The 24,379-nt window shown below is 53.9% G+C and overlaps 9 protein-coding genes across 9 annotated transcripts; 6 read left to right on the top strand and 3 right to left on the bottom strand.

Moving 5' to 3' along the window:
• Positions 1–6: 6 nt before the first annotated feature.
• Positions 7–1,597, top strand: AYO21_09983 (hypothetical protein; the record flags this gene model as incomplete). The annotated part of the gene is made up of 2 exons (XM_022659909.1): positions 7–91; positions 144–1,597. The coding sequence occupies 2 exons, from the start codon at positions 7–9 to the stop codon at positions 1,595–1,597; spliced, it is 1,539 nt and encodes a 512-aa protein (XP_022507778.1).
• An 808-nt stretch (positions 1,598–2,405) lies between these two features.
• Positions 2,406–4,040, top strand: AYO21_09982 (hypothetical protein; the record flags this gene model as incomplete). Its single annotated transcript, XM_022659908.1, has 1 exon — positions 2,406–4,040. One exon carries the CDS (start codon positions 2,406–2,408, stop codon positions 4,038–4,040), a length of 1,635 nt encoding a protein of 544 aa, XP_022507777.1.
• Positions 4,041–4,285: 245 nt separating this feature from the next.
• AYO21_09981 (hypothetical protein) lies at positions 4,286–6,105 on the top strand (the record flags this gene model as incomplete). The annotated part of the gene is made up of 3 exons (XM_022659907.1): positions 4,286–5,661; positions 5,761–5,847; positions 5,955–6,105. 3 exons carry the CDS (start codon positions 4,286–4,288, stop codon positions 6,103–6,105), a joined length of 1,614 nt encoding a protein of 537 aa, XP_022507776.1.
• A 1,447-nt stretch (positions 6,106–7,552) lies between these two features.
• On the top strand, positions 7,553–8,344 carry AYO21_09980 (hypothetical protein; the record flags this gene model as incomplete). Its single annotated transcript, XM_022659906.1, has 1 exon — positions 7,553–8,344. One exon carries the CDS (start codon positions 7,553–7,555, stop codon positions 8,342–8,344), a length of 792 nt encoding a protein of 263 aa, XP_022507775.1.
• Positions 8,345–9,056: 712 nt separating this feature from the next.
• AYO21_09979 (hypothetical protein) lies at positions 9,057–10,954 on the bottom strand (the record flags this gene model as incomplete). Its single annotated transcript, XM_022659905.1, has 2 exons — positions 9,057–10,391; positions 10,589–10,954. The coding sequence occupies 2 exons, from the start codon at positions 10,952–10,954 to the stop codon at positions 9,057–9,059; spliced, it is 1,701 nt and encodes a 566-aa protein (XP_022507774.1).
• Positions 10,955–12,068: 1,114 nt separating this feature from the next.
• Positions 12,069–13,199, bottom strand: AYO21_09978 (hypothetical protein; the record flags this gene model as incomplete). The annotated part of the gene is made up of 1 exon (XM_022659904.1): positions 12,069–13,199. The coding sequence occupies one exon, from the start codon at positions 13,197–13,199 to the stop codon at positions 12,069–12,071; it is 1,131 nt and encodes a 376-aa protein (XP_022507773.1).
• Positions 13,200–13,571: 372 nt separating this feature from the next.
• AYO21_09977 (hypothetical protein) lies at positions 13,572–15,416 on the bottom strand (the record flags this gene model as incomplete). Its single annotated transcript, XM_022659903.1, has 1 exon — positions 13,572–15,416. The coding sequence occupies one exon, from the start codon at positions 15,414–15,416 to the stop codon at positions 13,572–13,574; it is 1,845 nt and encodes a 614-aa protein (XP_022507772.1).
• A 518-nt stretch (positions 15,417–15,934) lies between these two features.
• On the top strand, positions 15,935–20,071 carry AYO21_09976 (hypothetical protein; the record flags this gene model as incomplete). Its single annotated transcript, XM_022659902.1, has 1 exon — positions 15,935–20,071. One exon carries the CDS (start codon positions 15,935–15,937, stop codon positions 20,069–20,071), a length of 4,137 nt encoding a protein of 1,378 aa, XP_022507771.1.
• Positions 20,072–21,911: 1,840 nt separating this feature from the next.
• Positions 21,912–24,347, top strand: AYO21_09975 (6-phosphofructokinase; the record flags this gene model as incomplete). The annotated part of the gene is made up of 1 exon (XM_022659901.1): positions 21,912–24,347. One exon carries the CDS (start codon positions 21,912–21,914, stop codon positions 24,345–24,347), a length of 2,436 nt encoding a protein of 811 aa, XP_022507770.1.
• Positions 24,348–24,379: the final 32 nt, after the last annotated feature.

The following is a 24,379-nucleotide window of genomic DNA, read 5'->3' as shown; positions in this document are numbered from 1 at the left end:
GCAAAGATGTATTGTCAGAAATGTCGACAACTTATTCGTTTTGATAGCTCCCTCGAGAATATCAATCCGGCGTCCTTTGACCTGCTCGTTGGTCTGTCAATCTCCTGCCACTTACCTTCCGCCCCGTACTGACTCTCACTCAGCATCCACGGGCAAGTCCCAATTCAACAATGTAACCTCCACCATTTCTCGCATGAACTATCCACAAGAAAGAAAGGAGTTGTATGACCGCGTCTCCCTGCAAGCGAACTCCCCGGTCCACAAAAGATCTATTGTGGCGCCTAAAGATGAGGCTCTTTCTCGCAGGCATGAGCAACCAAATGGCAACCCTGATATGTCGTTCATCGAAATCACACAATCACAAGTTACTTTTACCGAGAAAGAACAACAGAATCGAAGGATACAGAGCCCCAGTGCAAGAACAAATGGTTCTGATGTTGTTCCCGTGGAAGACGACAGCATGTCTGCTAGGAAAAATCAGATTGAAGATCTGTTTGCTATCCTTTCGTCCCATTCTGACATTGATCATCCCATGTGCCAAGAATGCACTTCGATAATGCTGTCGCAATATACCACACGCCTGGGCAGTGCTAACAGGGAACGAGATGCCTATGCGGGTTTTCTCAAGTCTACGCAAAATCTCTCCTCTGAAGTTCGGCAACCCGCAGAGACGAAAGGAGCTGGAGGGACTATTTACGAGCAACTGGAAGCTACTGAGGCCGAAATCAGACTTGTGGAAGATGAGATTGCGGCCTTGGAAGAGCAGTTACGACATGAAGAATTGGAGCAACAGGCTTACTGGAATTCACGAAATTCAATCGACGACAATCTGTACAACACGACTACGCATCTATCATTTCTAAGAGAGAAACAGATCCATGATTTCCGTCAGCTTGAACGTCTGCGACGCACGAATGTATACAACGACACCTTCTGCATTGGCCACGACGGGTATTTTGGCACGATAAACGGGCTCCGTCTAGGCCGTCTACCTGGTCAAAATGTTGACTGGTCTGAGATTAATGCTGCATGGGGTCAAACTTTGTTGCTCCTGGCTACCGTTGCAGAAAGACTGAAGTTCACATTTCAAGGTTATCGACTGCGTCCTCAAGGCAGCACCTCTCGTATAGAAAAGCTTGAGTATCCCCAACAGCCCCCTGACATGCAGAGACAACAAAGTGCCCGTGAAGGGGGGTTGCAATCAGCTGCTGCAAACCCCGAACCCAAAGTCACCCCTCTTGACCTGTTCAGCAGCGGAGACATGGCAATTGGCCGTCTCCTGAATCACCGGCGGTTTGACAGTGGGATGGTGGCATTCCTCGATTGCTTAGGGCAACTGGGAAATTATGTCGAGAAGACTTCCAGCGTCGATATCAATCCAAAACCGACCATGAGAAATGCGACACTAAGGAACACACCGTCCAAAAGGGTGTTACCATATGCAATTCAAGGTGATAAAATAGGGGACGTTTCAATCAAGCTAGGGGTTGGTTTTCATCAGGATGAAAACTTCACCAAGGCATGTAAATATGCCCTGACTTGCTGCAAGTTCCTGCTGGCCCATGTCAGCAACCTAGAAAGTCAGAAGGAAGCATGACCATAGCACGGCGACTACCACGGAACTTCACAGGGTCAGCTGCGTCTATGGACAGAACAAAGACTCGAAAGAGACACTGGACGGGTTTGGACAAATCCCTGACACCCACCTGCGAAAGAGAAGCTCTCGACATCGAGACAAGCATTCAGAGAAGCCTCTCAACAGCCAGAGCGGACCCACTGCAGTTTTGCGGTGCTCCCCCTCGTATATGCAGAGCATGAAGTTCGACGGCCAAAAGACTTGGAGGAACACAATGGAGACTAGCTATTTCGAGTCCACCAAAGCACGATGTTGATAGGTCGAGGCAATCGTAAACGATGCTAGCGAGGACACTGCCCTTGGAGTTGGAAGTGTCCCTCTTCAATCACCTAACAACTGACTAATGCGTGCGACAGATGAGGTAGCAGTTCAAACGAAGCAGCCGTGCCACATTCCAGCTAAGGATGGCGTCGCATTTTGATTTGAGCCATAGTTGCAGTAGTTGAGTAATCGGCTGCTCTCCTGCATCAGGTAAGCCACAGGGTCCTATCCACCAAAAAAACCGCATAGTCCATCCTCCAATTGCGGCCGCTATCATTTTCAGTCGTTTCACTCTGAGGGCTTTAGTGGACTTAAGCTGAGGTGCACGATGGGCCGCTTCGACTTCGCTCGTTTGTATAGAATGCAGATCCCCGTCTCCTTCGCGACGTGGGCATGCATCACTCACCCCACGGACTATTGACAAGCCGGTGGCATTCTTGAAGTTGTTCAAACAGATCTAGTATTTACTTTTGTCGCCGACTGTTGTACTGTCTTCGGTATGCCACATATGGCCGGTTCTACGATCCGCGAGCTTCGCTTTGTCACCGTGAGCGGCGAGAACTCTGAATCACGTACAGACAATAAAGAGCGCAGCTCGGTACGTGCCTTCGTCATGAGAGACTACCTGAGACAGAAGAGCGATCCAACGTCGAAATTTACCCCCGCAAATGTTGACCGGCACATGACTTCCCACATGTCGCGATTCCGATCCACCAGGCCTTCCACTGTGAAGCCCAGGAAGCGGAGAATGGTTACAACAGCTCGTGGTCGCAGATCCGTGGGAATACCAAGAAGCCAGCGGCCACTCGTCCCAGCACTTCCTGATTCCAACGAAGAACGGTCAGGTATCTCAGGGCTGCATGATCTTGATGCATTAGATGCATTTGGCGCGCTGAAAGTTGATCTCGCGGAATCACAAACTCAGAGCCTTCTCCAATACTATTCGACCTCGTTCTGGGCCAACTCATTTGCCTGCAATCCCGAGGCGAGATGGATTTCCGTTGCACTGATGGACCCAGCGATCATCCACGCGACATTGAGTTTGGTTGCAATTCATAGAAGAGACTGTTTTTCGTTTGACTTGTCCAAGGTCTACTTCAAGCATCGGGGCGAAGCCATGCGGATTGTTGCGCAAAGGCTGAACAATTTACAAGAATCTCTAAGCGATGAGACAGTGGGGGCAGTTGCGCTTCTCTCCAGTTCCGACAACCACTTCGAATGGCCAACGGAGGCTCAAACCGCCCATTCCGAGGGCTTGGGCCATTTAATTTCCATGCGCGGTGGTATGGAGACATTGAACTCGAACAGACACATTCAACGAGTGGTGGGATGGGCAGACTTGCTGCAGTCCGCCATGCACGGTACCAGACTTCGGACCCAGATGCCAACCGTGGTGGAAAAAGCTTCAGCTGAAGGTCTAGTTCCCAACGATGACAGCAACCAGGGGCAACAGACAGTAGCAAGCATTGTCTTGAAAGATCTACCTCAATCTATGGGAGATATGGTGCGACAGCTGCGCATTTTGTCGTCCTTGAAAGCATCCCTGCTCCAGGATCGCCAACAACATTTATGTCGGACTTTTAGCGACCTGCTCTGGAAGTTCGAGTATTCTATCCTAGATGTGCCGCTGAGACCCGCGAGCGCTGCTAACCGCATGGATCGGGATGCACTGCCTCAACATAGGCTGATGGAAAATGTGGTGGGCACTGCTACCCTGATATTCTCATATCGGATTCTCCGCGACCTCGCTGCACCCATTCTCTACACCAGGCTGAGTAGTCGATTGAGAGCTTATATCTCCGCAATGGTGGTGTCCCCAGGAAGATCACAAAATCAAATGAAACGAGCAGAAGATGAGGATGGACTCTTGGGTGATGAAATGACGGGCAACTCTCATCTCGCCCTTCTGTTGTGGGCCCTTTACCTCGGATGGCGTGGCTCACAGAACGACGTAAAGAATGGGACCTGGTTTGCAACTCAAGCTGCACAGCACTGCTGGAGACATGGAATCCTGTCCCTTGCCTCGATCAGAGACGTGATTCAGAGCGTGATTCCGCAGGCGCAAACCTTGCTGGAAATTCAAGAGGGGTTCTGGGACGATGTAGAGGATATTATATGGTCGGAGATGATCTCTCTCAACTAATACGATAAGACTTGTGGTATTGTACCTAGTATTCTACGGATCGTGCCTTGCTTCGAGGAGTAGTCTATTGATGGAACCTTTGGAGCACATGGGATTGTCAGCCACTTTACGCGTTCGGTCCCCACAAATCGCGCACCACGTTCCATTCACCTCGCTCCACCGCGTGCTTCCGTCGCGTGATTGAACTCTTCCTGTTAGTATTCATCATATCGTGGCCATTCTTCTATTCGCACGTCATCGTCACCATGGCCCGGGGACGACAACCTCCTGGCGAGCAGTCCGACTTTGAAAAGCAACGACTGGCTAATATCGCCGAGCGAGACGCCCTCCTCAAAAAGTTAACCCAAGAAGCACAACAAGCAGGCCTCTACTCCCAAGCGCCGTCGACGGGCACGCAACATGGCCAAAAGCGAGCCTCCAAGCCCAAGGGGCCCCCTGCAAAGCGTATTAAGAAAGAGGCTGTCGATGTTGCTCCTCGTCGCACATCCTCACGTCTGGCAGGCATACAAGCGGACAGCGATGTTGCGAGACAGAAAGCAGAGGTCGAATACGAACAGCAAAAGGAAGTCGAGAGGCAGAAGAGGCAACGTGTCACCGGAGACCTAAACTTCGCCGCTGATGGAACGAGTCTGATCGGGACGGATGTGATACTCAAGGGCGTCGCCAAACCGTACGAGCGCACCTTTGACGAGCAGGACATACGCGAGACGTCAGACAAAGAACTCAAGGCGCTCAGGGAAAGAATGAGCTCGCTGGGTCTGTGGGATAAGTGGGAGCCGAACCGCATAAAGATCACGCCGGAGAGGATATACACTATGGCGTTCCATCCGACGACCTCGAAGCCCATTGTCTTTGCCGGGGACAAGATGGGGTCGTTGGGCATCGTGGATGCTTCGCAGAACCCAGACCCGAACGTGAAAGAGGAAGAAGCAGGCGACGAGGATGAAGAAGAAACAGACCAACCCGATCCTCAAATCACGCATATAAAACCCCATACGCGAACCATAACCGCGATGCACAGTCACCCATCGACACCGCAGACACTATACACGTCCTCGTACGACTCTTCCATCCGGGCGACCGACCTCTCCAAATCCGTTGCCGTGGAGGTGTACGGCCCCTCTGATCGAGAGGACGATGAGCCCATCTCCGGGGTAGACATGTCGGCCACCGACCCGCATACGTTATATTTCACAACCCTGAACGGCGCGTTCGGACGGCACGACACGCGGCAACCGCCTTCGGCGTGCGAGTTGTTTCAGCTCTCGGAGAAGAAGATTGGCGGGTTCAGCTTACACCCGCTGCTGCCGCACTACGTGGCCACAGCGTCGCTCGACCGATACATGCGGCTGTGGGATCTGCGCAAGGTGACCAAGAAATTGCCCACGCTGGTGGGCGAGCATGAATCGAGACTGAGCGTGAGTCATGCGGCATTCAACACCGCTGGTCAAGTGGCGACGACGAGCTACGATGACACAATCAAAATCCACTCGTTTGGAGTTGGTAAGCAAGCCAAGAAAGGGACGCAGACGGTGGAGAGCATGAGTTCCTGGCCGGCAGGCTTTCAGCTGGAGCCAACGGCCATGAAGCCGGAGGTTGTGGTGAGGCATAACAACCAGACGTGAGTCTAAGGGACCTCTCTTTTTTCTTCTTCTGTACAAGAACCTTCCTTCGGGGAGTGGTGGCAGTGATAGACTGACTGTATGCTATATGATTGCAGAGGCCGGTGGACCACCATCCTCAAACCGCGCTGGCAGACTTATCCCGAAGACAACATCCAGAAGTTCGTCGTGGGGAACATGAATCGGTAAGACATCCTTGCTCTTCCAGTCGTGCCACTTTGTTCCCCAGTTGGTGTTTTTTCTTTCCCAGAGAAAGTGCCCTTGCATTTCACTTTTCTGACAGCTCTACCAGGTTTGTCGACGTCTATGCCGCCAACGGCGACCAGCTCGCACAGCTCAGTGGGGAAGGCATCACCGCGGTTCCTGCCGTGGCCGTCTTCCACCCTTCGAAAGACTGGATTGCCGGAGGCACCGCGAGCGGGAAACTGTGTTTATGGATGTAAATACGAGCGCCTGATGATAGACCGCGTAACAGAGTAACATCTGCCAACTCCCTTTTGAGGAGGGCGCCTTGAACCATATTCCTATGTTACGAAATGCGTCGTCATCTCCGCCTTTTTTTCTTCCATATTTACCCACGTCATCTGTCGCACAAACAGACGATGATGCAGCTGTGAGAACAAACCATCAGGATGTACCAGGGTAACATGGCCCGCGAAGCAATCCGTAGCCGAGGAGAGGGAGACTCCCGACTTGTTACTGTTACCTTTGGCATCAGGCTGTGCTTTCTGCCTCCCATGCATCTTCCAAATCTCATCCGAGTCGTGCAACGAAAAGGAAGGGATTCATCGCTGCGATTCTGTGGTCGCACCAAAGGCGAGTTGTGCAGGCTTTGTACAGCAGAAGGGGTCGACTTCTAGAATAGTTTCGGTGATTTCCTTTGGCTTCTTTTTTGGATCAGGAGCAATCTCGACCGACATCTCACGCTAATCGATGGCGTCACTCGGCGGCTTGACATGGTGTGGTGATTGCGGGTGTCAGTGTTTCGACGCTGCAAGGAGCCGCGATTGTGTCAGCGCTGATGAAACTCGTGGGAAGCACGATACCCGGACAATTGAGAAATACATGAGGATCTCTCGAAGTGTGCCTAAGAAAGGTGTGAGCAATGACATGGGGACCTTGGCGATTAAAGCCTCACCATGTTTTCAATGACAACCCACACAGCACGAGTCAAGCAGGACCAAGGAATCCCCTCTGAAAGACCAATCCGCGTGCCTTTGACCCGTAAAAGTAATAGTCAGGCCCCAGTTGTCTTAGTAGACGAGGCCAATCTCGGCTGCGCACTGAGGGCGACCATGTGCTTTGTCCAATACCGATTGGGAGCCAAGGACCTAACAGGGTGTTTGTGGCAAAGCTACTGGTTGCAAATCCCACATCCCACCCAACCGGGCCATTCTGGCCCAGCCCAAGCCTCTTCTCAAAGCCAACTCTAAAAGTCTGCCCTTCCGAGGGAGGAGAGTTCAATGTCGGGTGAGTGGCGTCAGCTGTTAAACTCGCAGTTGGTGACCTGGTACTAAGCATTATTTGTAGTGCGGGATCCCCCTGGTGCCCTGGCAGCGGACCTGCGTCTGTCTGTTCCTTCGATCCATCCACCCATCCTCTCGTTATCATTACCCGGTGCCGCAATTCAAATTCATCCCCCCAGCCGTTGGAAGATCACAACAAAGACACGGGGTTTTGTCTTTGCAGGCGTTAGATACGCTCGTTTCCTCGACGCGCTGTCTACATTTGGATGCCCATAGTCGTTTCCTCGCGTCGTCTTCTGATTGCGAGGCGACTAGAGCGGTGACAACAACTCGGTCTTTTCTTCCTTCTCAATTCCACCCCAGATTTCTTCTCTTAACAATCCCTGGTTTGTCTTTCAAAAGTCGTCTTTCATCAATAAAAGCCATGGGCGCCAATCACCGCTACGATCTCGTCAAAGACCACGACGATGGCAAGGACGAACCCCAGCCACTCCCGCCACCACCCGCCTCGGTCTCATGGTGGAAGATTTTGGTCGGAATCCTCGCTCTTTTAGCCAGTGCCGGCGTGGGCGCGACACTCGCCATTGTTCTTCGTCCCTTTCCCCAGGAATCTAGTGGCAATACAGCTGTCGCCGACATGGGCGCATCGAGCAGCACCTCAGCCGCAGGCGTCCCACTTCCCACAAGACCCGTCGATTCGGTGGAAGCGAAAGTCGAAGAAGATCCTGACAGCTTGACCGGCCAGATTCTCGACTGCGGATACAACCCAGAGGAAGCACGCGCCAAGGGCTGCGTGTACGACGTGATGATGCAGGATTGGGTCCCGGAGCCATGCTACGACCCTATCCTGACGGAAAGATACCTCGCCCAGGGAAATTGGACGTGGTATGCCGACGCCGAGGGCAAAGTGATATTGACGGATGAGGAGATGCGCAAAGGCGAACACGGTTCCGCATGGATGTCGTCGAGTTATCATCAAGCGCACTGCATCTTCTCGTGGGACAAGACCGTCCGTGCCCTGCGCAACAACCGACCAATCAGCCAGGAATTGCTGTCGTACGACCACGTCCTGCACTGCAGCCACCAGACTCTGAACGGCGCCGAGGTGGACGAGAGCATCGGCGTGCGCGCCCCCACGAATTACGCCAAATGTGCGCTGTACGACACGTGGAAGTACAACTGGATCCCAGACAGGCATTCTTCCACTACCGATTAGTTTCTTTTTTTTTTTATATTAATATACCAACTACGCGCAAAGCGGCGGTTTATTCACCGAGAAAATCTTTTCCCACTTTTCGCAGAATCTCCTTGGATTTGTGCGCCACGTACGGAGAGGGGTTGCGTATGTAGTCCTATACAGGCAAACAGGCAGAAGGCGGGAGTGGGATGGGAGGGTATGCATCTTTGCATGTTTGTATGTAGTATCTTAGCGCGACTTCAACAATGAGTCAATGTTGCCTTTTTGTTACCTACAAGTATGGTCTTCCCTGCCACGGCCTTGTCGACCATTAACGGGTCTTCCTTTTATTATTACTTAGGTCTCATGCGCGCGCAGCGTTCAAAAAGGGGATTGACTGCCCTGCTCTTGAACCTCTTTGCATACCACGGGGATATGAATGAAGGGAAGGAGTCCTGAGAATAGCTAGGTATTATTCTCAATCGCCTGATTGAACTGAATGGCTGGGTATCTGCAGTACAGTTCTGTAGTACCTAGGTACCTAGGTGCAAGCTGGGTAATGATTTCACTACATTCTGTCCGTCCACTTGTCCCGAGTATGTATTACTGGGTATTAAGCTGCGCACACACCCTCATTCTCTTGCTCCGCACTCTCCTGTCTCTTCCTGTTAAGAACAAAAGCCCCTGGTCACTGCCCTGCCCACTGGCACCGAACCTTTCGTACTGTACATACTCTGATACTGTAAGACAATCACGTCTCGTCAAACAGGTCATAAAGCCCCATCGTCTGCGCCTTTTCCGCATCTGGTCCTGGGACTAGTAACTTAACATCATCGTCGCCGCCACCACCACGACCGGTCACAGTTTGTCTCAACATGGTCGTCCCGCCCCGCGGGTCTGGGGCCACCGCGCACCTCAGAAACGAAATGCCCCGACGGACCAGATTCGTGATGACGGTGCATTGAGGAGGCGGCGGATCTGGCGATGAAGGGTTCTGTGTGGTGTTGGTGGTCTTGGTACAGGACGGGCACGCAGGATCCCGACAAACCCAGGTCTTCCAAAAGGCGCAGTTGATCATCTCGGCGCCGTGTGAGAGGTATGCGGACCGCATGACGCGGTTGTCGACGTCGTTTTCATCATCATCATCATCATCATCATCATCATCACCAACGAAACTCCCGGAGATTTGGGCGAGCTTGTATCGGGATATGAAGCCCTCGATGATGGCGTTCACGGCCGACAAGTGGCCGCTGGCCCGGCCTGGGGGGTGGGTGTGAGCGGCGACCCGCAGCAACTCCAGGTGGGCGAGGAACTGGCTCACGTCGCCGTTGACGCCTCGTCCGTCGATGCTCGCAAATTCCCAGTCGATGACGCCCACGCCCACGTTCGACTCGTTTTCACAGGTCCCTTGTCTCATGTCGACTAACACTGCGCCGGTCCAGCAATCACCTAGGACGAGACGCTGTTCTTCCGGAGGAGTCGGGCGCAGAAAGTCTGCCTCGACTGCCGCAAAGAGATTTGCAGCCTCTGCTGCGTCGAGGAGAAAAGGAAACTTGTCGAGCTGGGATCGAATTGGCTTGATGACGTGGTCGTGGATGGCACTTTTCATTTCTGGCAGCGAGGGAAATTCAGCTCGAAGTTTCTCGCCCTCCCCCTCGCCCTCACCATGGTACGCTTGGTCGCGGCGTGTCCCAACGATGGACTGGACACTGCTAAGGCTGTGCAAGCGTGCAAAGAACGTACCCAGCTTCTCGCCTATCTTTCGATACATCACGGTCTCGCGAGGCTCGAGCGCATGGCCCAGACGCGGAGCATATGGAGGCGGTCGCCATGACGCCGCGCCGGCCACGTCGGGCGTGAACCCACCCAGCTCGATGAAGATTTTGGAGAGGTCCGGCAGTGCTCCCAAATCGGAGAGTATAAGGACGTGCTCAACTGGATCATGATGGAGCAGTTGAGGGATCATAACTCCCGTCTTCTCCGCGACATTGCGAAGAACACCCCTTGAAGGGGTTGGTGATAGCGCGCTCGATCCGTCCAGACTGCTGGCGGATAGGAACAGGGCTAACGAGGCGGCTTCAACTTCCTGCGATACACCACACTGTCAGTTCAGAACTGGGCCATAGAACCTTGCCCGTCATGAGTACCTGACACAGTAAGTAGATCTGCAGGACACATAGGCACGTAGATACCTAGGCGAGTAGTAGAGATGCATGTATTTACATGAAAGAACATGAGCAGTTCAAAGTACGTATGTACGGAGATGCATGGTACTTTACCTACCTGCCTGCCCTGAGACATGGGCGCACTCTCGCCCACACCCGCGATATACGGCGGTGCATATTTTAAGACGAGCGACCTATACTCCGGGAAGCAGCCTCGCCTATAGTCCAGCTCGGTCACGGTATCGGTATTCTCATCACGTAGAATGGTCTTTGTTGAATCTGACGCGCGTAGTGACGTCTGAGATGCTGCTGCTGCTATTGCTGCTGTGGCAGTATCCGTGTCCGCATCCGCAACCTCGACGGCAAGTAGGCGATCCTTGCTCGCGCGCACCGTCACATTCACCACACCCCCGCTGAGCCGATCAACTCGGTAGATGTACGTTGGGTCCAGACGTCGCAGGTACGCGGCGAAATCAAAGTCCATTTAGTTAGTGGATCGAGGAGCTTCAGGTTGAGGAAGAGGGGAGGGGGGTTGTTTCCGGATAGCCGGATACTTTGTCTCAGTAGAGAACGGGAGGGTCCGCAAACAGGGTGAGATGGAGATAGAAATCGTGTGTATGTGTGAGAGGAAGAGGAAGGCTAAGGGCGTGAGGAATTTCCACCAGCTTGTGAGAGGGGAGAGGGGGGAGGATCTCTGAAGTTTCATGTCGTGACCGAGTTTTGGGGAGGGAGTCGAAATGAATACGAAAGAACTGTTGTCATTTCCATAGATCTGGGCAGGCTAGCTCGTGACTTGGTACTCTGTTATTCTTTTTATTTTAAACTCCATGACCGATGAGAGCAGAGATGTAGACAAGAGCGAAAGAGTGTGGTAGAAATCGTAAATTAATAACAGCAGCACTCATCTCCAGCCCAGTGTTCCCAGTCGTGCCAGTCAACTCTAGACTCTAGACTCCAGGCTGCAGGTTGGAGGTCTTCACACTAGCGCCTTGGCACTCTTAGTCCAATATCAGTGAATCTGTCACTCCGCCAAGTATAGGACTCTACTAGAGTTGACAGTATTAACAGAGGTGACCAGTACCCGGTACCGGTACTAGCACAACCCCCACAAGAAAATCACTCGTATATATGTTATCAGTCTCTAAATTCTGGCACGCAAAGACCCCCTTTACCCACAACAAGGGCGAAAAGATACCGAGTTCGAGTCCCGAGTACGGCACAAGAAATCCAGGTCCTGACAGGTCAAAACTAAACCACCGACCGGGTTTAGTGGGCATCAGCACCTCGATTCCTTTCCTACCGTCCCTCCGACCGCGACGACCTCGATCCGACGACATCAACCCACCCTTGTAGTATAAATTCCGTAGTATAACCGGCCGAGATAAAACCAACTCCGCAAGGAGCGAGTTTTCCTTATCACAGACCAGCAGGGTTGAGCTGCTCTGGGATAAGTTTTTTGCCCATTTTGGCCACGGGATTCTTAAGTGTGGAAGATAGAAGAAGAGGAAGGGAATCAATAGCCAAGCCCCCCGCTCTTTTTCTAAAGAAAGGAAAGGCAAGGATGAACAAGAGAGATAGCGTGTGTGTATGATTTCCCGTCAAAACTCCATCTCGTAGTCTAAATCGCCTGGCCTGTCCAACAGCTCAAACGGAGCATCCTGCATATCCAAATCCACGTCACGGGGGGTACCGAGAGCGGCGTAATCCGCACCTTCTCCCCCTAGCGAAGCTCGCAGCCTCTCGACCTCGCGCTCCGCCATGCGTCCAGCCTCTTCCAATCCGCGGAGGACGTTGCCCAGCATCTCCTCCAGCTTCAGGTCTCGGAGCACCTTCTCGTAGCGGCGCATCTTGGCCCGGTCCCATTCCTCCTCGACCCGGTCGGGGCCGTGGAACGAGTCCTCGGGCCGCGACTCGACGTCCTTCCACTTGTTGCGGAATTCCTTGGCCACCCCGATGTACTCGCGCACGGGGCCCGTGCCGAGGATCGCGTGCAGCGGGCTCGACGGGTGGTCGAGCGCGGCGAGCACGTTGGCGTGGAACCTGTGCGCCGCGCCCTGGAAGTACAGCGAATCGCCGATGATGGGGCGGCGTGAGGCGGGTCTCGCGTGATCCTCCGTCTTTCCGTGTTCTGCTGTCGTGGCCCCGGCTGCTGCTGTCGCTGTAGCGGAGGCTGTGATCACAATCCCCCAAACACCCAGCAGGCAGACGAGGCCCCGCTCCAGCAAGGCGTAGAACTCGTAGAAGTCGATCTTGAACTGCCGTTCCGCATCGACCGGGTCGATGATCAGGTCGTAGGGTCCCAGTGTAGCCCGAGGTCCAGAGGGACCGCCTCCGTCAACAAGGCCATCGATTTGCCCCTGGTTGTCGAGGTTGTGTTGTCGGTTCTGGTATTCTTGGGCCAGATTTAGCGCGCGGTGGGACCAGTGCGTCAAACTGTTGGCCTTCCACGCCAGTCGCCGGAACAGCCTGCGGAACCGCTGCAGTTCAGCCTCTCGTGATAGATATCGTCGCTGGGCAGAGCTGGTCGGAGTCGACGACGGAGCGGGGACTGGCGAAGATGGATGTTGCTGTTGCTGTTGCTGTTGTGGCTGCTGCAAGGAGCTTGATGACACTGAAATCTGGGTTCGTGGGGAGGCGGCTCTTCGGGTCCAGCTTGGGATCTGTGATTCTCGTTCCCGGCGTACATCAGGACTTGCCCATTTTGAAGCGGTCAGGTCGAGGTTCTGCATGGCGATTCGAGGTGGCTATCTGAGAGAAAGTCATTATCCGACACTTGGTCAAAAGGACAATGTTTCACTGCGGTTCCAAAAGTGGCGGTGCATGTACCCAAGCCTCAACTTCACCATCTCTTTCTGCATTGACAATAAACCGCGCACGTCCTCACTACGGCCTCGCCTTGAAGTGTTAACACAATCTACTTGGAAATTAGAATTAGAATTGGAACGGGTATATCAACATAGAGCGCATCCGTCATTGACCGCATAAACCCTATTTCCAGTCGTCCAATCGCCTTTTCAACGGCACCTTTACCATAACCCGATGCCAATAACACTCGTGTGCTTCCAAGCCATACTAAGGAGAACAAAGTGAAGCTCGCCAGTTCAATGGCTAGGGCTATCCCTTGTCCCTCGTCCTTGCTGATCCCTCCTACCCGCATGGCTGACTCTGCCAGTGATGTCTTGCCACGTCGCGTCAAACCTTCTGCCTGTGCTTGCTAAGAGACCTTCCTCTTCTTCCTCCAGCTCATCTTCCTCGGAATCTGGATCTGATAGTTTCGGGGTACGGAACAGGAGAATAATGAAACCGAGCAGGAAAATTCCCAGAAAAACGAACTGCGCCCAGAAATCGACCACACCGAAGAAGGGGAAGTTGACCGTCACACGGTTGAGGAACGTGGATACGACAGACGGGGTGCAGACATTCCTGGCGGCAGGATTCTCAGTTGACTCGGTGCATGGTATGATGTGCTGTGGGTGATCAGTACAATCGGGTTGTTCCCCAGGGTGCTTGAGGGGATGGTCGCAGAACGTTTGAGGGCCAAATGTGGCATACTGCGGAGCCACCATCATAGCTATTGAGTAGTTGATGGCCAGTGTCATGAGAGTGAGCATGACAGTGGCAACCAACAAAGCTTGTGGTGATGTGTGAGCTTTGCGGATTCGGAAGATGGTAATCCACAAGATGCGGATGCCAATGGTCGCAATTCCGATGATGCTCGCACTGAAGAAAAGCATCACGATTAGCATGAAGATGACATAGTCGATAGGAAACACCTTGGCGGACGTGACGAGGATCCAGTTGACAGGTTGGAAGATGTTGATGTGTGCCAGTAGATAGCCGCAGTGCTGTTTGCAGATCGAGTTCTTGGCCTTATCAATGCCCGTAATGAGCATGCTGGCGAAGATCAAGAGTACAATGATCACCAGCAGAAGCCCTAGAATGAGTTTGATAGGCCGTAGAACGGCGCCCAGCTTGATCCAAAATTTCCAGAAGATGTTTTGGTCTTTTCCCGAGGATTCTTCAGCGAGCCGCTGGTGACGACGAAGAGTGCGTTCTTCACGAACAAGCGCATCCAGTTCTCTTTGGTCTTTGGAGGACAGGCCATCGGGATTGCCTTGGGCACGGCCCTCCAGCTGTCTCTGCCTCTCGAGATTGCTTTCTAATTGCGACGCGGTGGATTCGCTTAGCGCAGGCGCTGAGACACTGGGCGCGGATTTGATGAGGGTAAGAGGGAGAAGAGCGAGGCCCGCGGCAGTATAGAAGCAGTAGATGAGAACCCCAATCGTGATCAGAAGGCCTAGCGCAAACGTCAAGGCGCGTTCGCCGTGGTTTTCGGCCAGTAGTTTCTTGAAAAAGTCGAGGTCGAAATGGGCCCCTTCTCTGTGGCGGGCAACAGGGACGAAGAAGCCCACAAGGAAAAGCGCAACGCAAAGGAATACGAAGGCTAGTGTGTATTTGAACGCAGCCCAGAATCTGGAGCCGAAAGTCTGGTTACCCTCCTCTTGGGCGACTTCATCATATTCTTCATACCAGAAATAGGTAAATGGAATGACAAGCAAGCAGAGAAGCGCATCGAGTGAGTATAGAAGATAGTAGACGACCCGGAGGGTAAAGGTGATGTTGTCGACCTTCTCTTGATTTGCCCAGTCCTTCCGTTGACCCAACTTTGAGCTTGTGGTACTAGAGACCAGCGCGACATCGACGGGGAGTAGAAGGACGGTTGCCAGCAGAGATGTGATCGTGAAGATGCAGACAGTTGTGACGAACATAGACCGGTCTCGATGTGTTTGGTAGAGGTAAACAAAGAGACAAGCGATGGAGAGGAGAATCACCACGGCGATGGCATAGACGACCCAGATCAATGTAATTTGGATATAACCGGCTGCGGCCATGGTCGAGTAACCCGAGCCTTCGAACCCGGTCTCTGTCAATGAGGAGATCTGCATGACGGTGTTTCCTGGCGACTTCAATGGGGGTGTGGCGGTACGCAATGGCACAGCGTCTGCATCTCAGACCAGCTGGATGATATGCGATGAAGATGGAATGAAAAGTGATGCAACAATCAGGGAAATAAAGTAGCGCGGCAGACAGGCGCAATCGTGACCTCAGGGTTTCATGGCAGCGCAGGTTCAGGTGTCAGTGGGTGTCGCATGATGAAGGATGCGTCGTCATAGCTGCCCACTTTGTGTTGTTTGGTCTAGATTCGGACTAGCTCCATATTAGCAGATTTATCACGTGTCAGGCCAAAATATCAAACTGGAGTTGCGACTTGGCCCCCTTCAACGCGCCCTGTCCTTGACAGATATAAAAATGTCTACATTCCTCCTGCAACAAGTCACTTTCCGGTGATGCAGCTACAAAGAAACAACTTGGAAGAGCTTGTTAAGATGCCAGGAAGCGAATAGTACTCCCGGCCACTCCAGCCGATCACCTGGCACTTTCATTTTCCAGCACCAACCTCAGAATGCAGTGCTACTCCGAGCTTATACCTCCTTCGGGCGTCACTCACGCCCTCTCACTCCCCTTCACTTCACCTGATGCCGACAATTTGATTGTTGCGCGGACGTCCCTGCTCCAAGTCTTCCAATGCAAGCCGGTCAATGGTGGTCAGGAGTCGAGACTCGTCTTGATCGCCGAGTACAGCTTGGCAGGGACAGTCACGTCGTTAGGCAAGGTCAAGATTGCCGACTCGAAAAGTGGCGGGGATGTCGTCCTCATCGCCCTCCGTGATGCTAAGCTGAGTCTCGTCGAATGGGACCCCGAGTTGCATAGCATATCTACTCTGTCAATACATTTCTACGAGCACCATGATCTCCAGGCTGCTCCGTGGATGCCTGATCTCGCCGATTGTGTCAGTCATCTGACGATTGATCCGTCCAGTAGATGTGCGGCCTTCAATTTCGGCGTCAGTAATCTCGCTATTATCCCTTTCCATCAAGCCGGAGATGATCTGGCTATGGACGACTTGGACGACCTTGACGGAGAGGATAAGGAAAAGCCCTCACACGCAGAGCAAGCTGACGGACAGGTCCAAGGGCCTCAGACTCCTTACAGTCCATCATTTGTTCTGCCAATGACAGTTCTTGATCCTGTGTTGCTACATCCGATCGACATTGCCTTCCTCCATGAGTATCGCGACCCTACCATTGGGATACTGTACTCTACTGCTGCTCGCTCCTCAAATATGAGCGCGGAACGGCGGGACGTTACGATATATGCGGTCTATGCTCTAGATCTCGAGCAAAAGGCGTCAACCACGTTGCAATCTGTCCAGAAGCTTCCCAATGATCTCTATCGAATAATTGCTCTTCCTCTGCCAGTCGGCGGGGCTTTACTGGTTGGCGGCAACGAATTGATCCATATCGATCAAGGAGGGAAATCTAGCGCTGTCGCAGTAAATGAACTGGCGAGAGAGGCATCTTCATTTCCCATGGCCGATCATTCGGAGGCTCGTCTGAAGTTAGAAGGCTGTCAGGTGGAGCACCTGGGAAATGCAAATGGGGACATGCTGGTTATCTTGAGGTCCGGGGAACTTGCTCTTTTGACGTTTCGAATGGACGGCCGGTCGGTCTCTGGGATGACACTTCGTCGACTTGGAGACGGACAAACGCCAAGTTTGGTTATGGGAGCAGCATCTTGCACCGCAAACCTTGGAACCAATCGCCTCTTCATTGGGAGTGAGGAGGCCGACTCAGTCCTGCTAGCAACAGATAAGAGGACCCCCCAGCTGAAGCGAATGCGCTCTCGAGCGCAGATACAAGCCAATGAAGTCGAGCCGCAGGAGGATGACGATGAAGAAGATGGTTATGATGAGGACGACGACGATGATCTTTATGCCGAAATCACTAACGGCCACAACGGCCACGTCTCCGGCGACCTGAGCGGCCAGAGCTTTCGGGCGGTCGATCGACTCGCATGTTTGGCACCAATTAATGACATTGCCTTGGGAAGTCTGGGCAAGCGAAAACGTGAAGATAGTGACGACTCAGAGCGGCGCGACTCATCAGACCGCGAACTTGTCTGTGCATATGGTCGAGGCAATGCCGGTGGAATCGCCTTTATCCGTCGGCAGCTGGAGCCGGAGGTGGTGCAGCGAATAAAGTATGAAGACGCTATTGGACTCTGGTGTTTTAATTCCAGTGGGAAGAACCAGAATGCGACTGACAAGCATGTGGAGTCTCGATTTGACAATCTTATCCTGGTCTCGCAAGTGACACCAGATGGTGCTGGGAAATCTTCCTTGTTTTCCCTCGCCGACGACAACCTGGTCCCGGTCACAGACACAGACTTTGATGAGACTGCTGGCTCTACTATATCGGTCTTCAAGCTGGAGATGACCAACCACACCATCCAGGTACTTCCCACAGAAGTACGCGTATATGATGCCAATTTCGGCCTCTCCCAGATATTTCCTGTCGTGGATGAAGAAGAGGGTCAGACAGCCAGGGCAGTCAAGGCCACCTTCGCCGAACCATATCTCATCCTCATCAGAGATGATGGAAACATGACCTCACTCAAAGCCGATAGAGCCGGTGAACTGGACGAAGTTGAAATTTCCAGCACTCTGAAGAACCAGTCTATCCTATCAGCATCACTCTATCATGATGCCAGCGATTTCTTCCAGACATCGAGGTTCTACGAGGCTGCTGGGACACCCCGAGGGCCGCTCCTAGCATTGTTGACATCCGAAGGGCACTTCTGCCTCCTGTCGTTACCAAACGCCGCCCTTGAGGTGTTTCAATGTGATAGCCTGCCCTTCCTCCCTACGTACCTCATGCAAGGCCTACAGTTACCGAAGCATTGGAGGAAAAAGGATGATCTAGCTGAAACCCTTCTCGTCAACCTAGGGGACGCAACAGATTCTCGTCCATATTTAGTTGCTCGCAACACGACAGGGGATGTCATTATTTATGAGCCCTTTGCAGATCCGGAGGTGGTGGGAGGTTTCAAGTTTAAGAAAGTCTCGACCAAGCCGGCCGAAGCACCTGAAGACCAAATTGAGGAAGAAGGGGAAGAAACCTCACTGCGTCCGATGCAAATCATCCAGAACTTGGCTGGACATGTCTCAGTGTTCATTCCAGGCCCGCAACCGATGCTGATTCTACGCGAAGCTTCCACGATGCCTCGCGTTTACGAGTTCCAGCCGCCAGATATCAAGTCCATGAGTGCGGTCCACACTGGAAGCTGCCACAATGGTTTCGTGTTCATCGATGACTCTGAATATATCTGCTTTTCTCGGCTTCCTCCGTCGCTGATGCTGGGGCAATCGGATTGGGTCATCAAGCGCGTCCCACTCGGACTAGATATCACCTCCCTTGGCTACTTTGCTCCTGCGGACTCTTATGTCCTTGCTACAAACCACCCTGTAGAATTTCAACTCCCCCAAGATGATGAATGGCACCCTGAATGGCAAAACGAAGCCACGACCTTCCTGCCCGTGACGCTGCAATCTACCCTCAGGCTTCTTAGCTCGAAAACACACCGGATAATCAGCCAGTACCACTTTGAGTCCTCCGAGAGGATTCTGTCAGTGAAATCACTCAATCTCGAAATTTCCGAGGAAACGCATGAACGCAAAGATTTGATCGTCGTGGGCACAGCCCTGGTCAAGGGAGAAAATGTGACGACCCGAGGGAATCTGTATATATTCGATGTGGTTGACGTCGTTCCCGAACCGGATGTGCCTGAAACTGACCTCAAGCTCAAGCTGATCACAAGAGAAGACGTGCGAGGTGCCGTTTCTGCGATCTCGGGCGTGGGATCACAAGGTTTCCTCCTGGCCTCGCAGGGCCAGAAATGCATGGTCCGAGGGCTGAAGGAGGACATGTCCATTCTGCCCGTTGCATTCTTGGATATGCGGTATTACGTGCATGTCGCCAAAGAGCTTGCAGGGACGGGCCTGTGCATTCTGGGGGACGCGTTTTCAGGGTTATGGTTGGTCGGGTACTCGGAAGAACCGTACAAACTGCAGATCCTGGGACGTGACTTGGAAAACCCGGCTGTGCTTGCGGCCGAGTTCCTGCCAGACGGGAAGCAGCTATATATCATTTCGTCGGACGAAGACGGCATGCTGAGGGTGTTGCAGTATGACCCTGAAAACCCCAAGACGGAGCGAGGGGCCAAGCTACTGTTGAGAAGCACGTTTCACACGGGAGCGGTTCCGACGACCATGACCTTGATCCCGCCGTCGTCGCCACGGGTTTTCAACGGGAACAATTTGGACAGTGACGAGATGGAATTTGAGGACAACGGCCACAACCCTAGCCTGGCGCAACCTCATCAGATCCTCATCACCACCCAATCCGGCTCACTTGCTCTCCTGACGCCTCTGCGCGAGAGCACATACCGCCGCCTCTCCATGCTGCAGAACACCCTGATTGCGACGCTCGATCATCAACCCGCGAGCCTCAACCCACGGGCATATCGCCAGGTGGAGACTGATGGGATCGGTGGTCGCGGCATCATCGACGGCGACATGGTGAAGAGGTGGTGGGAAACAAGCACGCAACAACGTGTCAACAGTGCCGACAAGGCGGGCGGGAGTGTGTGGGAGGTACGGAGTGATTTGGCCATGATTACTGGTGCCAATCTTGGGTTTTAGAGGAGCATCAACCATAGCCATCGATGTAACAGAGGCGCGGGTGGGCAAACTCGAAATGATTTCAGTCGTCAAAGAGGGGAGGGGGCGAGAACATGGCGCAGGCACATACTAGTATGTAGGCAGGCACGGCAGGGTAGGTACATACTTGTGCTTGTAGAGGTGTCCTTCCTTGGTGGATGGATTGCCCACACACTTTGCGGCGATGCTTGAGGTGAACAAGGCGAGTCAATCAATAGTGTCGGCCCCCATCAATTCGATAACATTATTACTAGACGTGGCCTACCTGTTCGACCCTTTTGATTCCTTTTTCTTCTGTCACGACACCGAGAGATTGTCAAGGGGAAGGGGAAAGAGCTAGATACTCGCACTCAATCAAGCACTCAATCCATCCCATCTCAAGGAAAGACATAATACCTAGGCAAGTAGGGATAATTAATGACAGATTTCACAAGCCACATAGACCAGCAGATGTACGTGAATCGGGTGGCAGCGTTGCCGTGAGACTATACGGAGGTCTATCACAAGTACAAGGTACAAGAAACTTGGAAGAGGTCGAGGTCAAGGATTCCCATCATCACACCACAGAGCTCTTCCGTGTTCCGAGTACTTGGTACTTGGACTTGGACTTCGTTCACCACACTAAAACTTGGGGCCCAACATCTCTCATCACGTTCTAGAACATGGAGTTAAGAACTCCCTTCTCCTTAGTACCGGGTACAAGTACCTTGTACGTACTTATGAGAGGAATGGCCCAATGACCCAATGACCCAATGACCACAACAGTGACAACGGCGCCACACACAAAGGCCAAGAAAAACCGAGAAATGGTCAGAAGATGCCAAAGATCATATGATGTTCCCGTGGTTCCCCAAAAGTATTGAATCAATTAATGGCATGGCACTACAGATAATGGATGGGTCTCGATCTCTTTCAATCCCTCCGATCCTTGTCCCCCACCCTCGGAATGATTTTCTCCACAAAGAAAAAAAAATCAAGAGTCGAAATACGAAAATGAGATCTCAGCCAGCAGGGAACAGGGAACAGGGCTACGTAAGTTACGGACGGGAGAAGGGGGAGAGTCTTTTCTCGCGCTGCTTGTCTCCTTGAAGGTGCCAGGATCAAGGTATTCATACACAGGACATGGAAAAGGGAGAGGAAAAAGAGACGGAAGATGACCTGTTCGTCCTTTTGAGTCATTTACCATCCATCTTCACCACCACCATCACCATCAACACCCGGTCAGCGATTTTCGCCGCATCCTCCTCGTCCTTCCAAGGTCCAAGATCCAAGATCCAAGTCAATCCAAGTACTTGTACTTGTACTTTAACTCGGTCCATACAAGCACTTGTATAAGGACCCAAGCAAATTCGTGGCGTGATGATGGTGATGATTATGATTTACGATGTGGGTTTTAAGGTCAAGTACAAACCCAAGAGTCTCCCTCTTGCTTGACACATTCACGTTCACATATACACCCTCACTCTCTCTCACCGTGTCTGTGCGTGTGCGCGTGTGTCTCTGTGTCTCTGTATGCGTGTCTCTTTCTCCCTCTATCCCCCCTCCCCCTCTCTTGGTCTATAGAGTTTGTTTAACATTTCGAAACCCTCCGACTCACTCCACCCCCTGCAGTAAAACGTCAAAAATAACCTCCTCCACCACCATCATCAGACAAGATCTCTTCCCTCCAGGAAAAAACAACCTCCTCCCTTGAAGCTTTCGCACATGACACTCCGTCCTACACCCCGTTGTCCTTCGAGTGATATATCAGACACAGACTCGCTGGACTTGTACAAGTAAGTTTTTATAGATTGAAATCCGTCAAGGGAAGGAAATACCAGCAATGGCATTCGGTCGAAACACCACCCCGTCCTCATCCTCCGCCGGTCCGAGGCGCGTGGGCATCATGACCAGTGGAGGCGACTCGCAGGGCATGAACGGCGTGGTGCGTGCGGTGGTGCGCATGTCGATCCACATGGGATGCGAGGCGTACGCCATCCTCGAAGGGTACGAGGGTCTCGTGCGCGGCGGCGACGCGATCCGCCGCATGCACTGGGAGGACGTCCGGGGCTACCTGTCACTGGGGGGCACGTTGATCGGGACGAGGCGGTGCCGCGAGTTCTTCGAGCGGGCCGGGCGCGTCAAGGCGGCCAAGAACCTCATCCTCAAGGGGATCTCGGGGCTAGTCGTCTGCGGCGGCGACGGCAGCCTCACGGGCGCCGACAGGTTCCGGGCCGAGTGGCCCAGCCTGCTCGACGAGCTGGTGCAGACGCGGCAGCTCACCCCCTCGCAAGTCGAGCCGTACCGCCACCTCAACGTGTGCGGGCTCGTCGGGTCCATCGACAACGACTTCTCCGGCACCGACGCCACCATCGGCTGCTACTCGTCGCTGCAGCGCATCTGCGAAATGGTCGACGCCGTCTTCGACACGGCCGCCTCGCACGCCCGCGGCTTCGTCATCGAGGTCATGGGCCGCCACTGCGGCTGGCTCGCGCTGATGGCCTCGATCGCCACGGGCGCCGACTACGTCTTCATCCCGGAGAAGCCACCCGGCGCGGACTGGGCCGACGAGATGTGCGAGATCGTCACCAGCCACCGCAACCTGGGCAAGCGGCGCACCATCATCATCATCGCCGAGGGCGCCACGGACATCGAGCTGAACAGAATCACCGCCGAGCAGGTCGTCGAGACGCTCAGCGAGACACTCGACCTCGACACCCGCAAGACCGTCCTCGGCCACATCCAGCGCGGCGGCCTCGCCTCCTACTACGACCGCTGGCTCGCGACCCTACAGGGCGTCGAGGCCGTCAAGGCCTTGCTAGAGGCAACCCCAGACACGCCGTCGCCGGTGATCACCGTGCGCGAGAACAAGATCCTCCGCTCCGACCTGCAAGAGTGCGTGCGGCTGACGAAATCCGCCGCCGCGGCCGTCAAGGAAAAGGACTGGACGCGGGCCATGAAGCTCCGCGACGTCGAGTTCAAGGACTACTTTGACAGCTACAAGCTGACCACGTCGACCACGGAAGAGAGGCCGCGCCTCCGCCTCCCCGAGGAAAAACACATGCGCATCGCCATCATCCACGTCGGGGCCCCCGCCGCGGGCATGAACCCCGCGACGCGCGCCGCTGTCGCCTACTGTCTCTCGCGCGGCCACACCCCCCTGGCCATTTACAACGGCTTTCCGGGCCTACAGAGACACCACGACGACAAACCCGTCGGCTCGGTCAGAGAACTCAAGTGGATCGACGTCGACGACTGGGTCAACCAGGGCGGGTCGGAGCTGGGCACCAACCGCAGCCTCCCCAGCGAAGACCTCGCGCAGACGGCGTACTGTTTCGACCTGTACGAATTCGACGCCCTCTTCCTCATCGGCGGCTTCGAGGCCTTCACGTCGGCCAGCCAGATCCGGAACAACCGCGACAAATACCCTTCTTTCCGCATCCCCCTGCTCGTCCTCCCGGCCACCATCTCCAACAACGTCCCCGGGACGGAGTACTCGCTGGGCAGCGACACGTGCCTCAACACGCTCGTCGGGTTCTGCGACGTGATCCGGCAGTCGGCGTCGGCGTCGCGACGGCGGGTCTTCGTCGTCGACACCCAGGGCGGCAAGTCGGGCTACCTGGCCACCATGACGGGTCTCGCCGTGGGCGCCTCGGCCGTCTACACCCCCGAAGCGGGCATCAACATGCGCATGCTGCTGCGGGACATTGACTTTATCCGCGAGGACTTCCAGAACGACAGGGGCGCCGCCCGCGCCGGCAAGATCATCCTCCGCAACGAGCGCGCCAGTCAGACGTACACCGCCCAGATGATCGCCGACGTCATCAACGTCGAGGCCCAGGGCCGGTTCGACGCCCGCGCCGCCGTCCCCGCCCACTACCAGCAGGGCATGAAGCCGTCGCCCATCGACCGCATCCGCTCCTTCAAACTCGCCATCAAGTGCATGCAGTTCCTCGAGGAGAACTTTGCGGGCAAGACCCCCGACGAAATCAACGCCAATCCTCTCAACGCCGCCATCATCGGCATCCAGGGTTCCGAGGCCGTCTTCAGCCCCATGGGCAGCGACTTGGGCTTGGAGGCGACCGAGACCGACTGGAGCTCGCGTCGCCAACTCAACGAGTATTGGCGGCCTGTCGAGGCTGTCATCGACATCCTCAGCGGCCGGCCAACCGACCTAGACGGGACTGCTGATTATGCCACGCTGCCTGAAACCCCCGGAGAAGCATTTGTGTCTGTCGCCCCCAGCCGCGCAATCACCCCGAGGCCGCAAATACTCTAGTCTATCTGTTTCGTGGGGATGAATGGGGTACT

The sequence above is a fragment of the Fonsecaea monophora genome (genome assembly GCF_001642475.1).
Source record: "Fonsecaea monophora strain CBS 269.37 chromosome Unknown Scaff107, whole genome shotgun sequence".
NCBI classification, from domain to species: Eukaryota; Fungi; Ascomycota; class Eurotiomycetes; order Chaetothyriales; family Herpotrichiellaceae; genus Fonsecaea; species Fonsecaea monophora.
The sequence above is the reverse complement of the archived record's forward strand: the minus strand, read 5'-3'. Positions and strand labels throughout refer to the sequence as shown.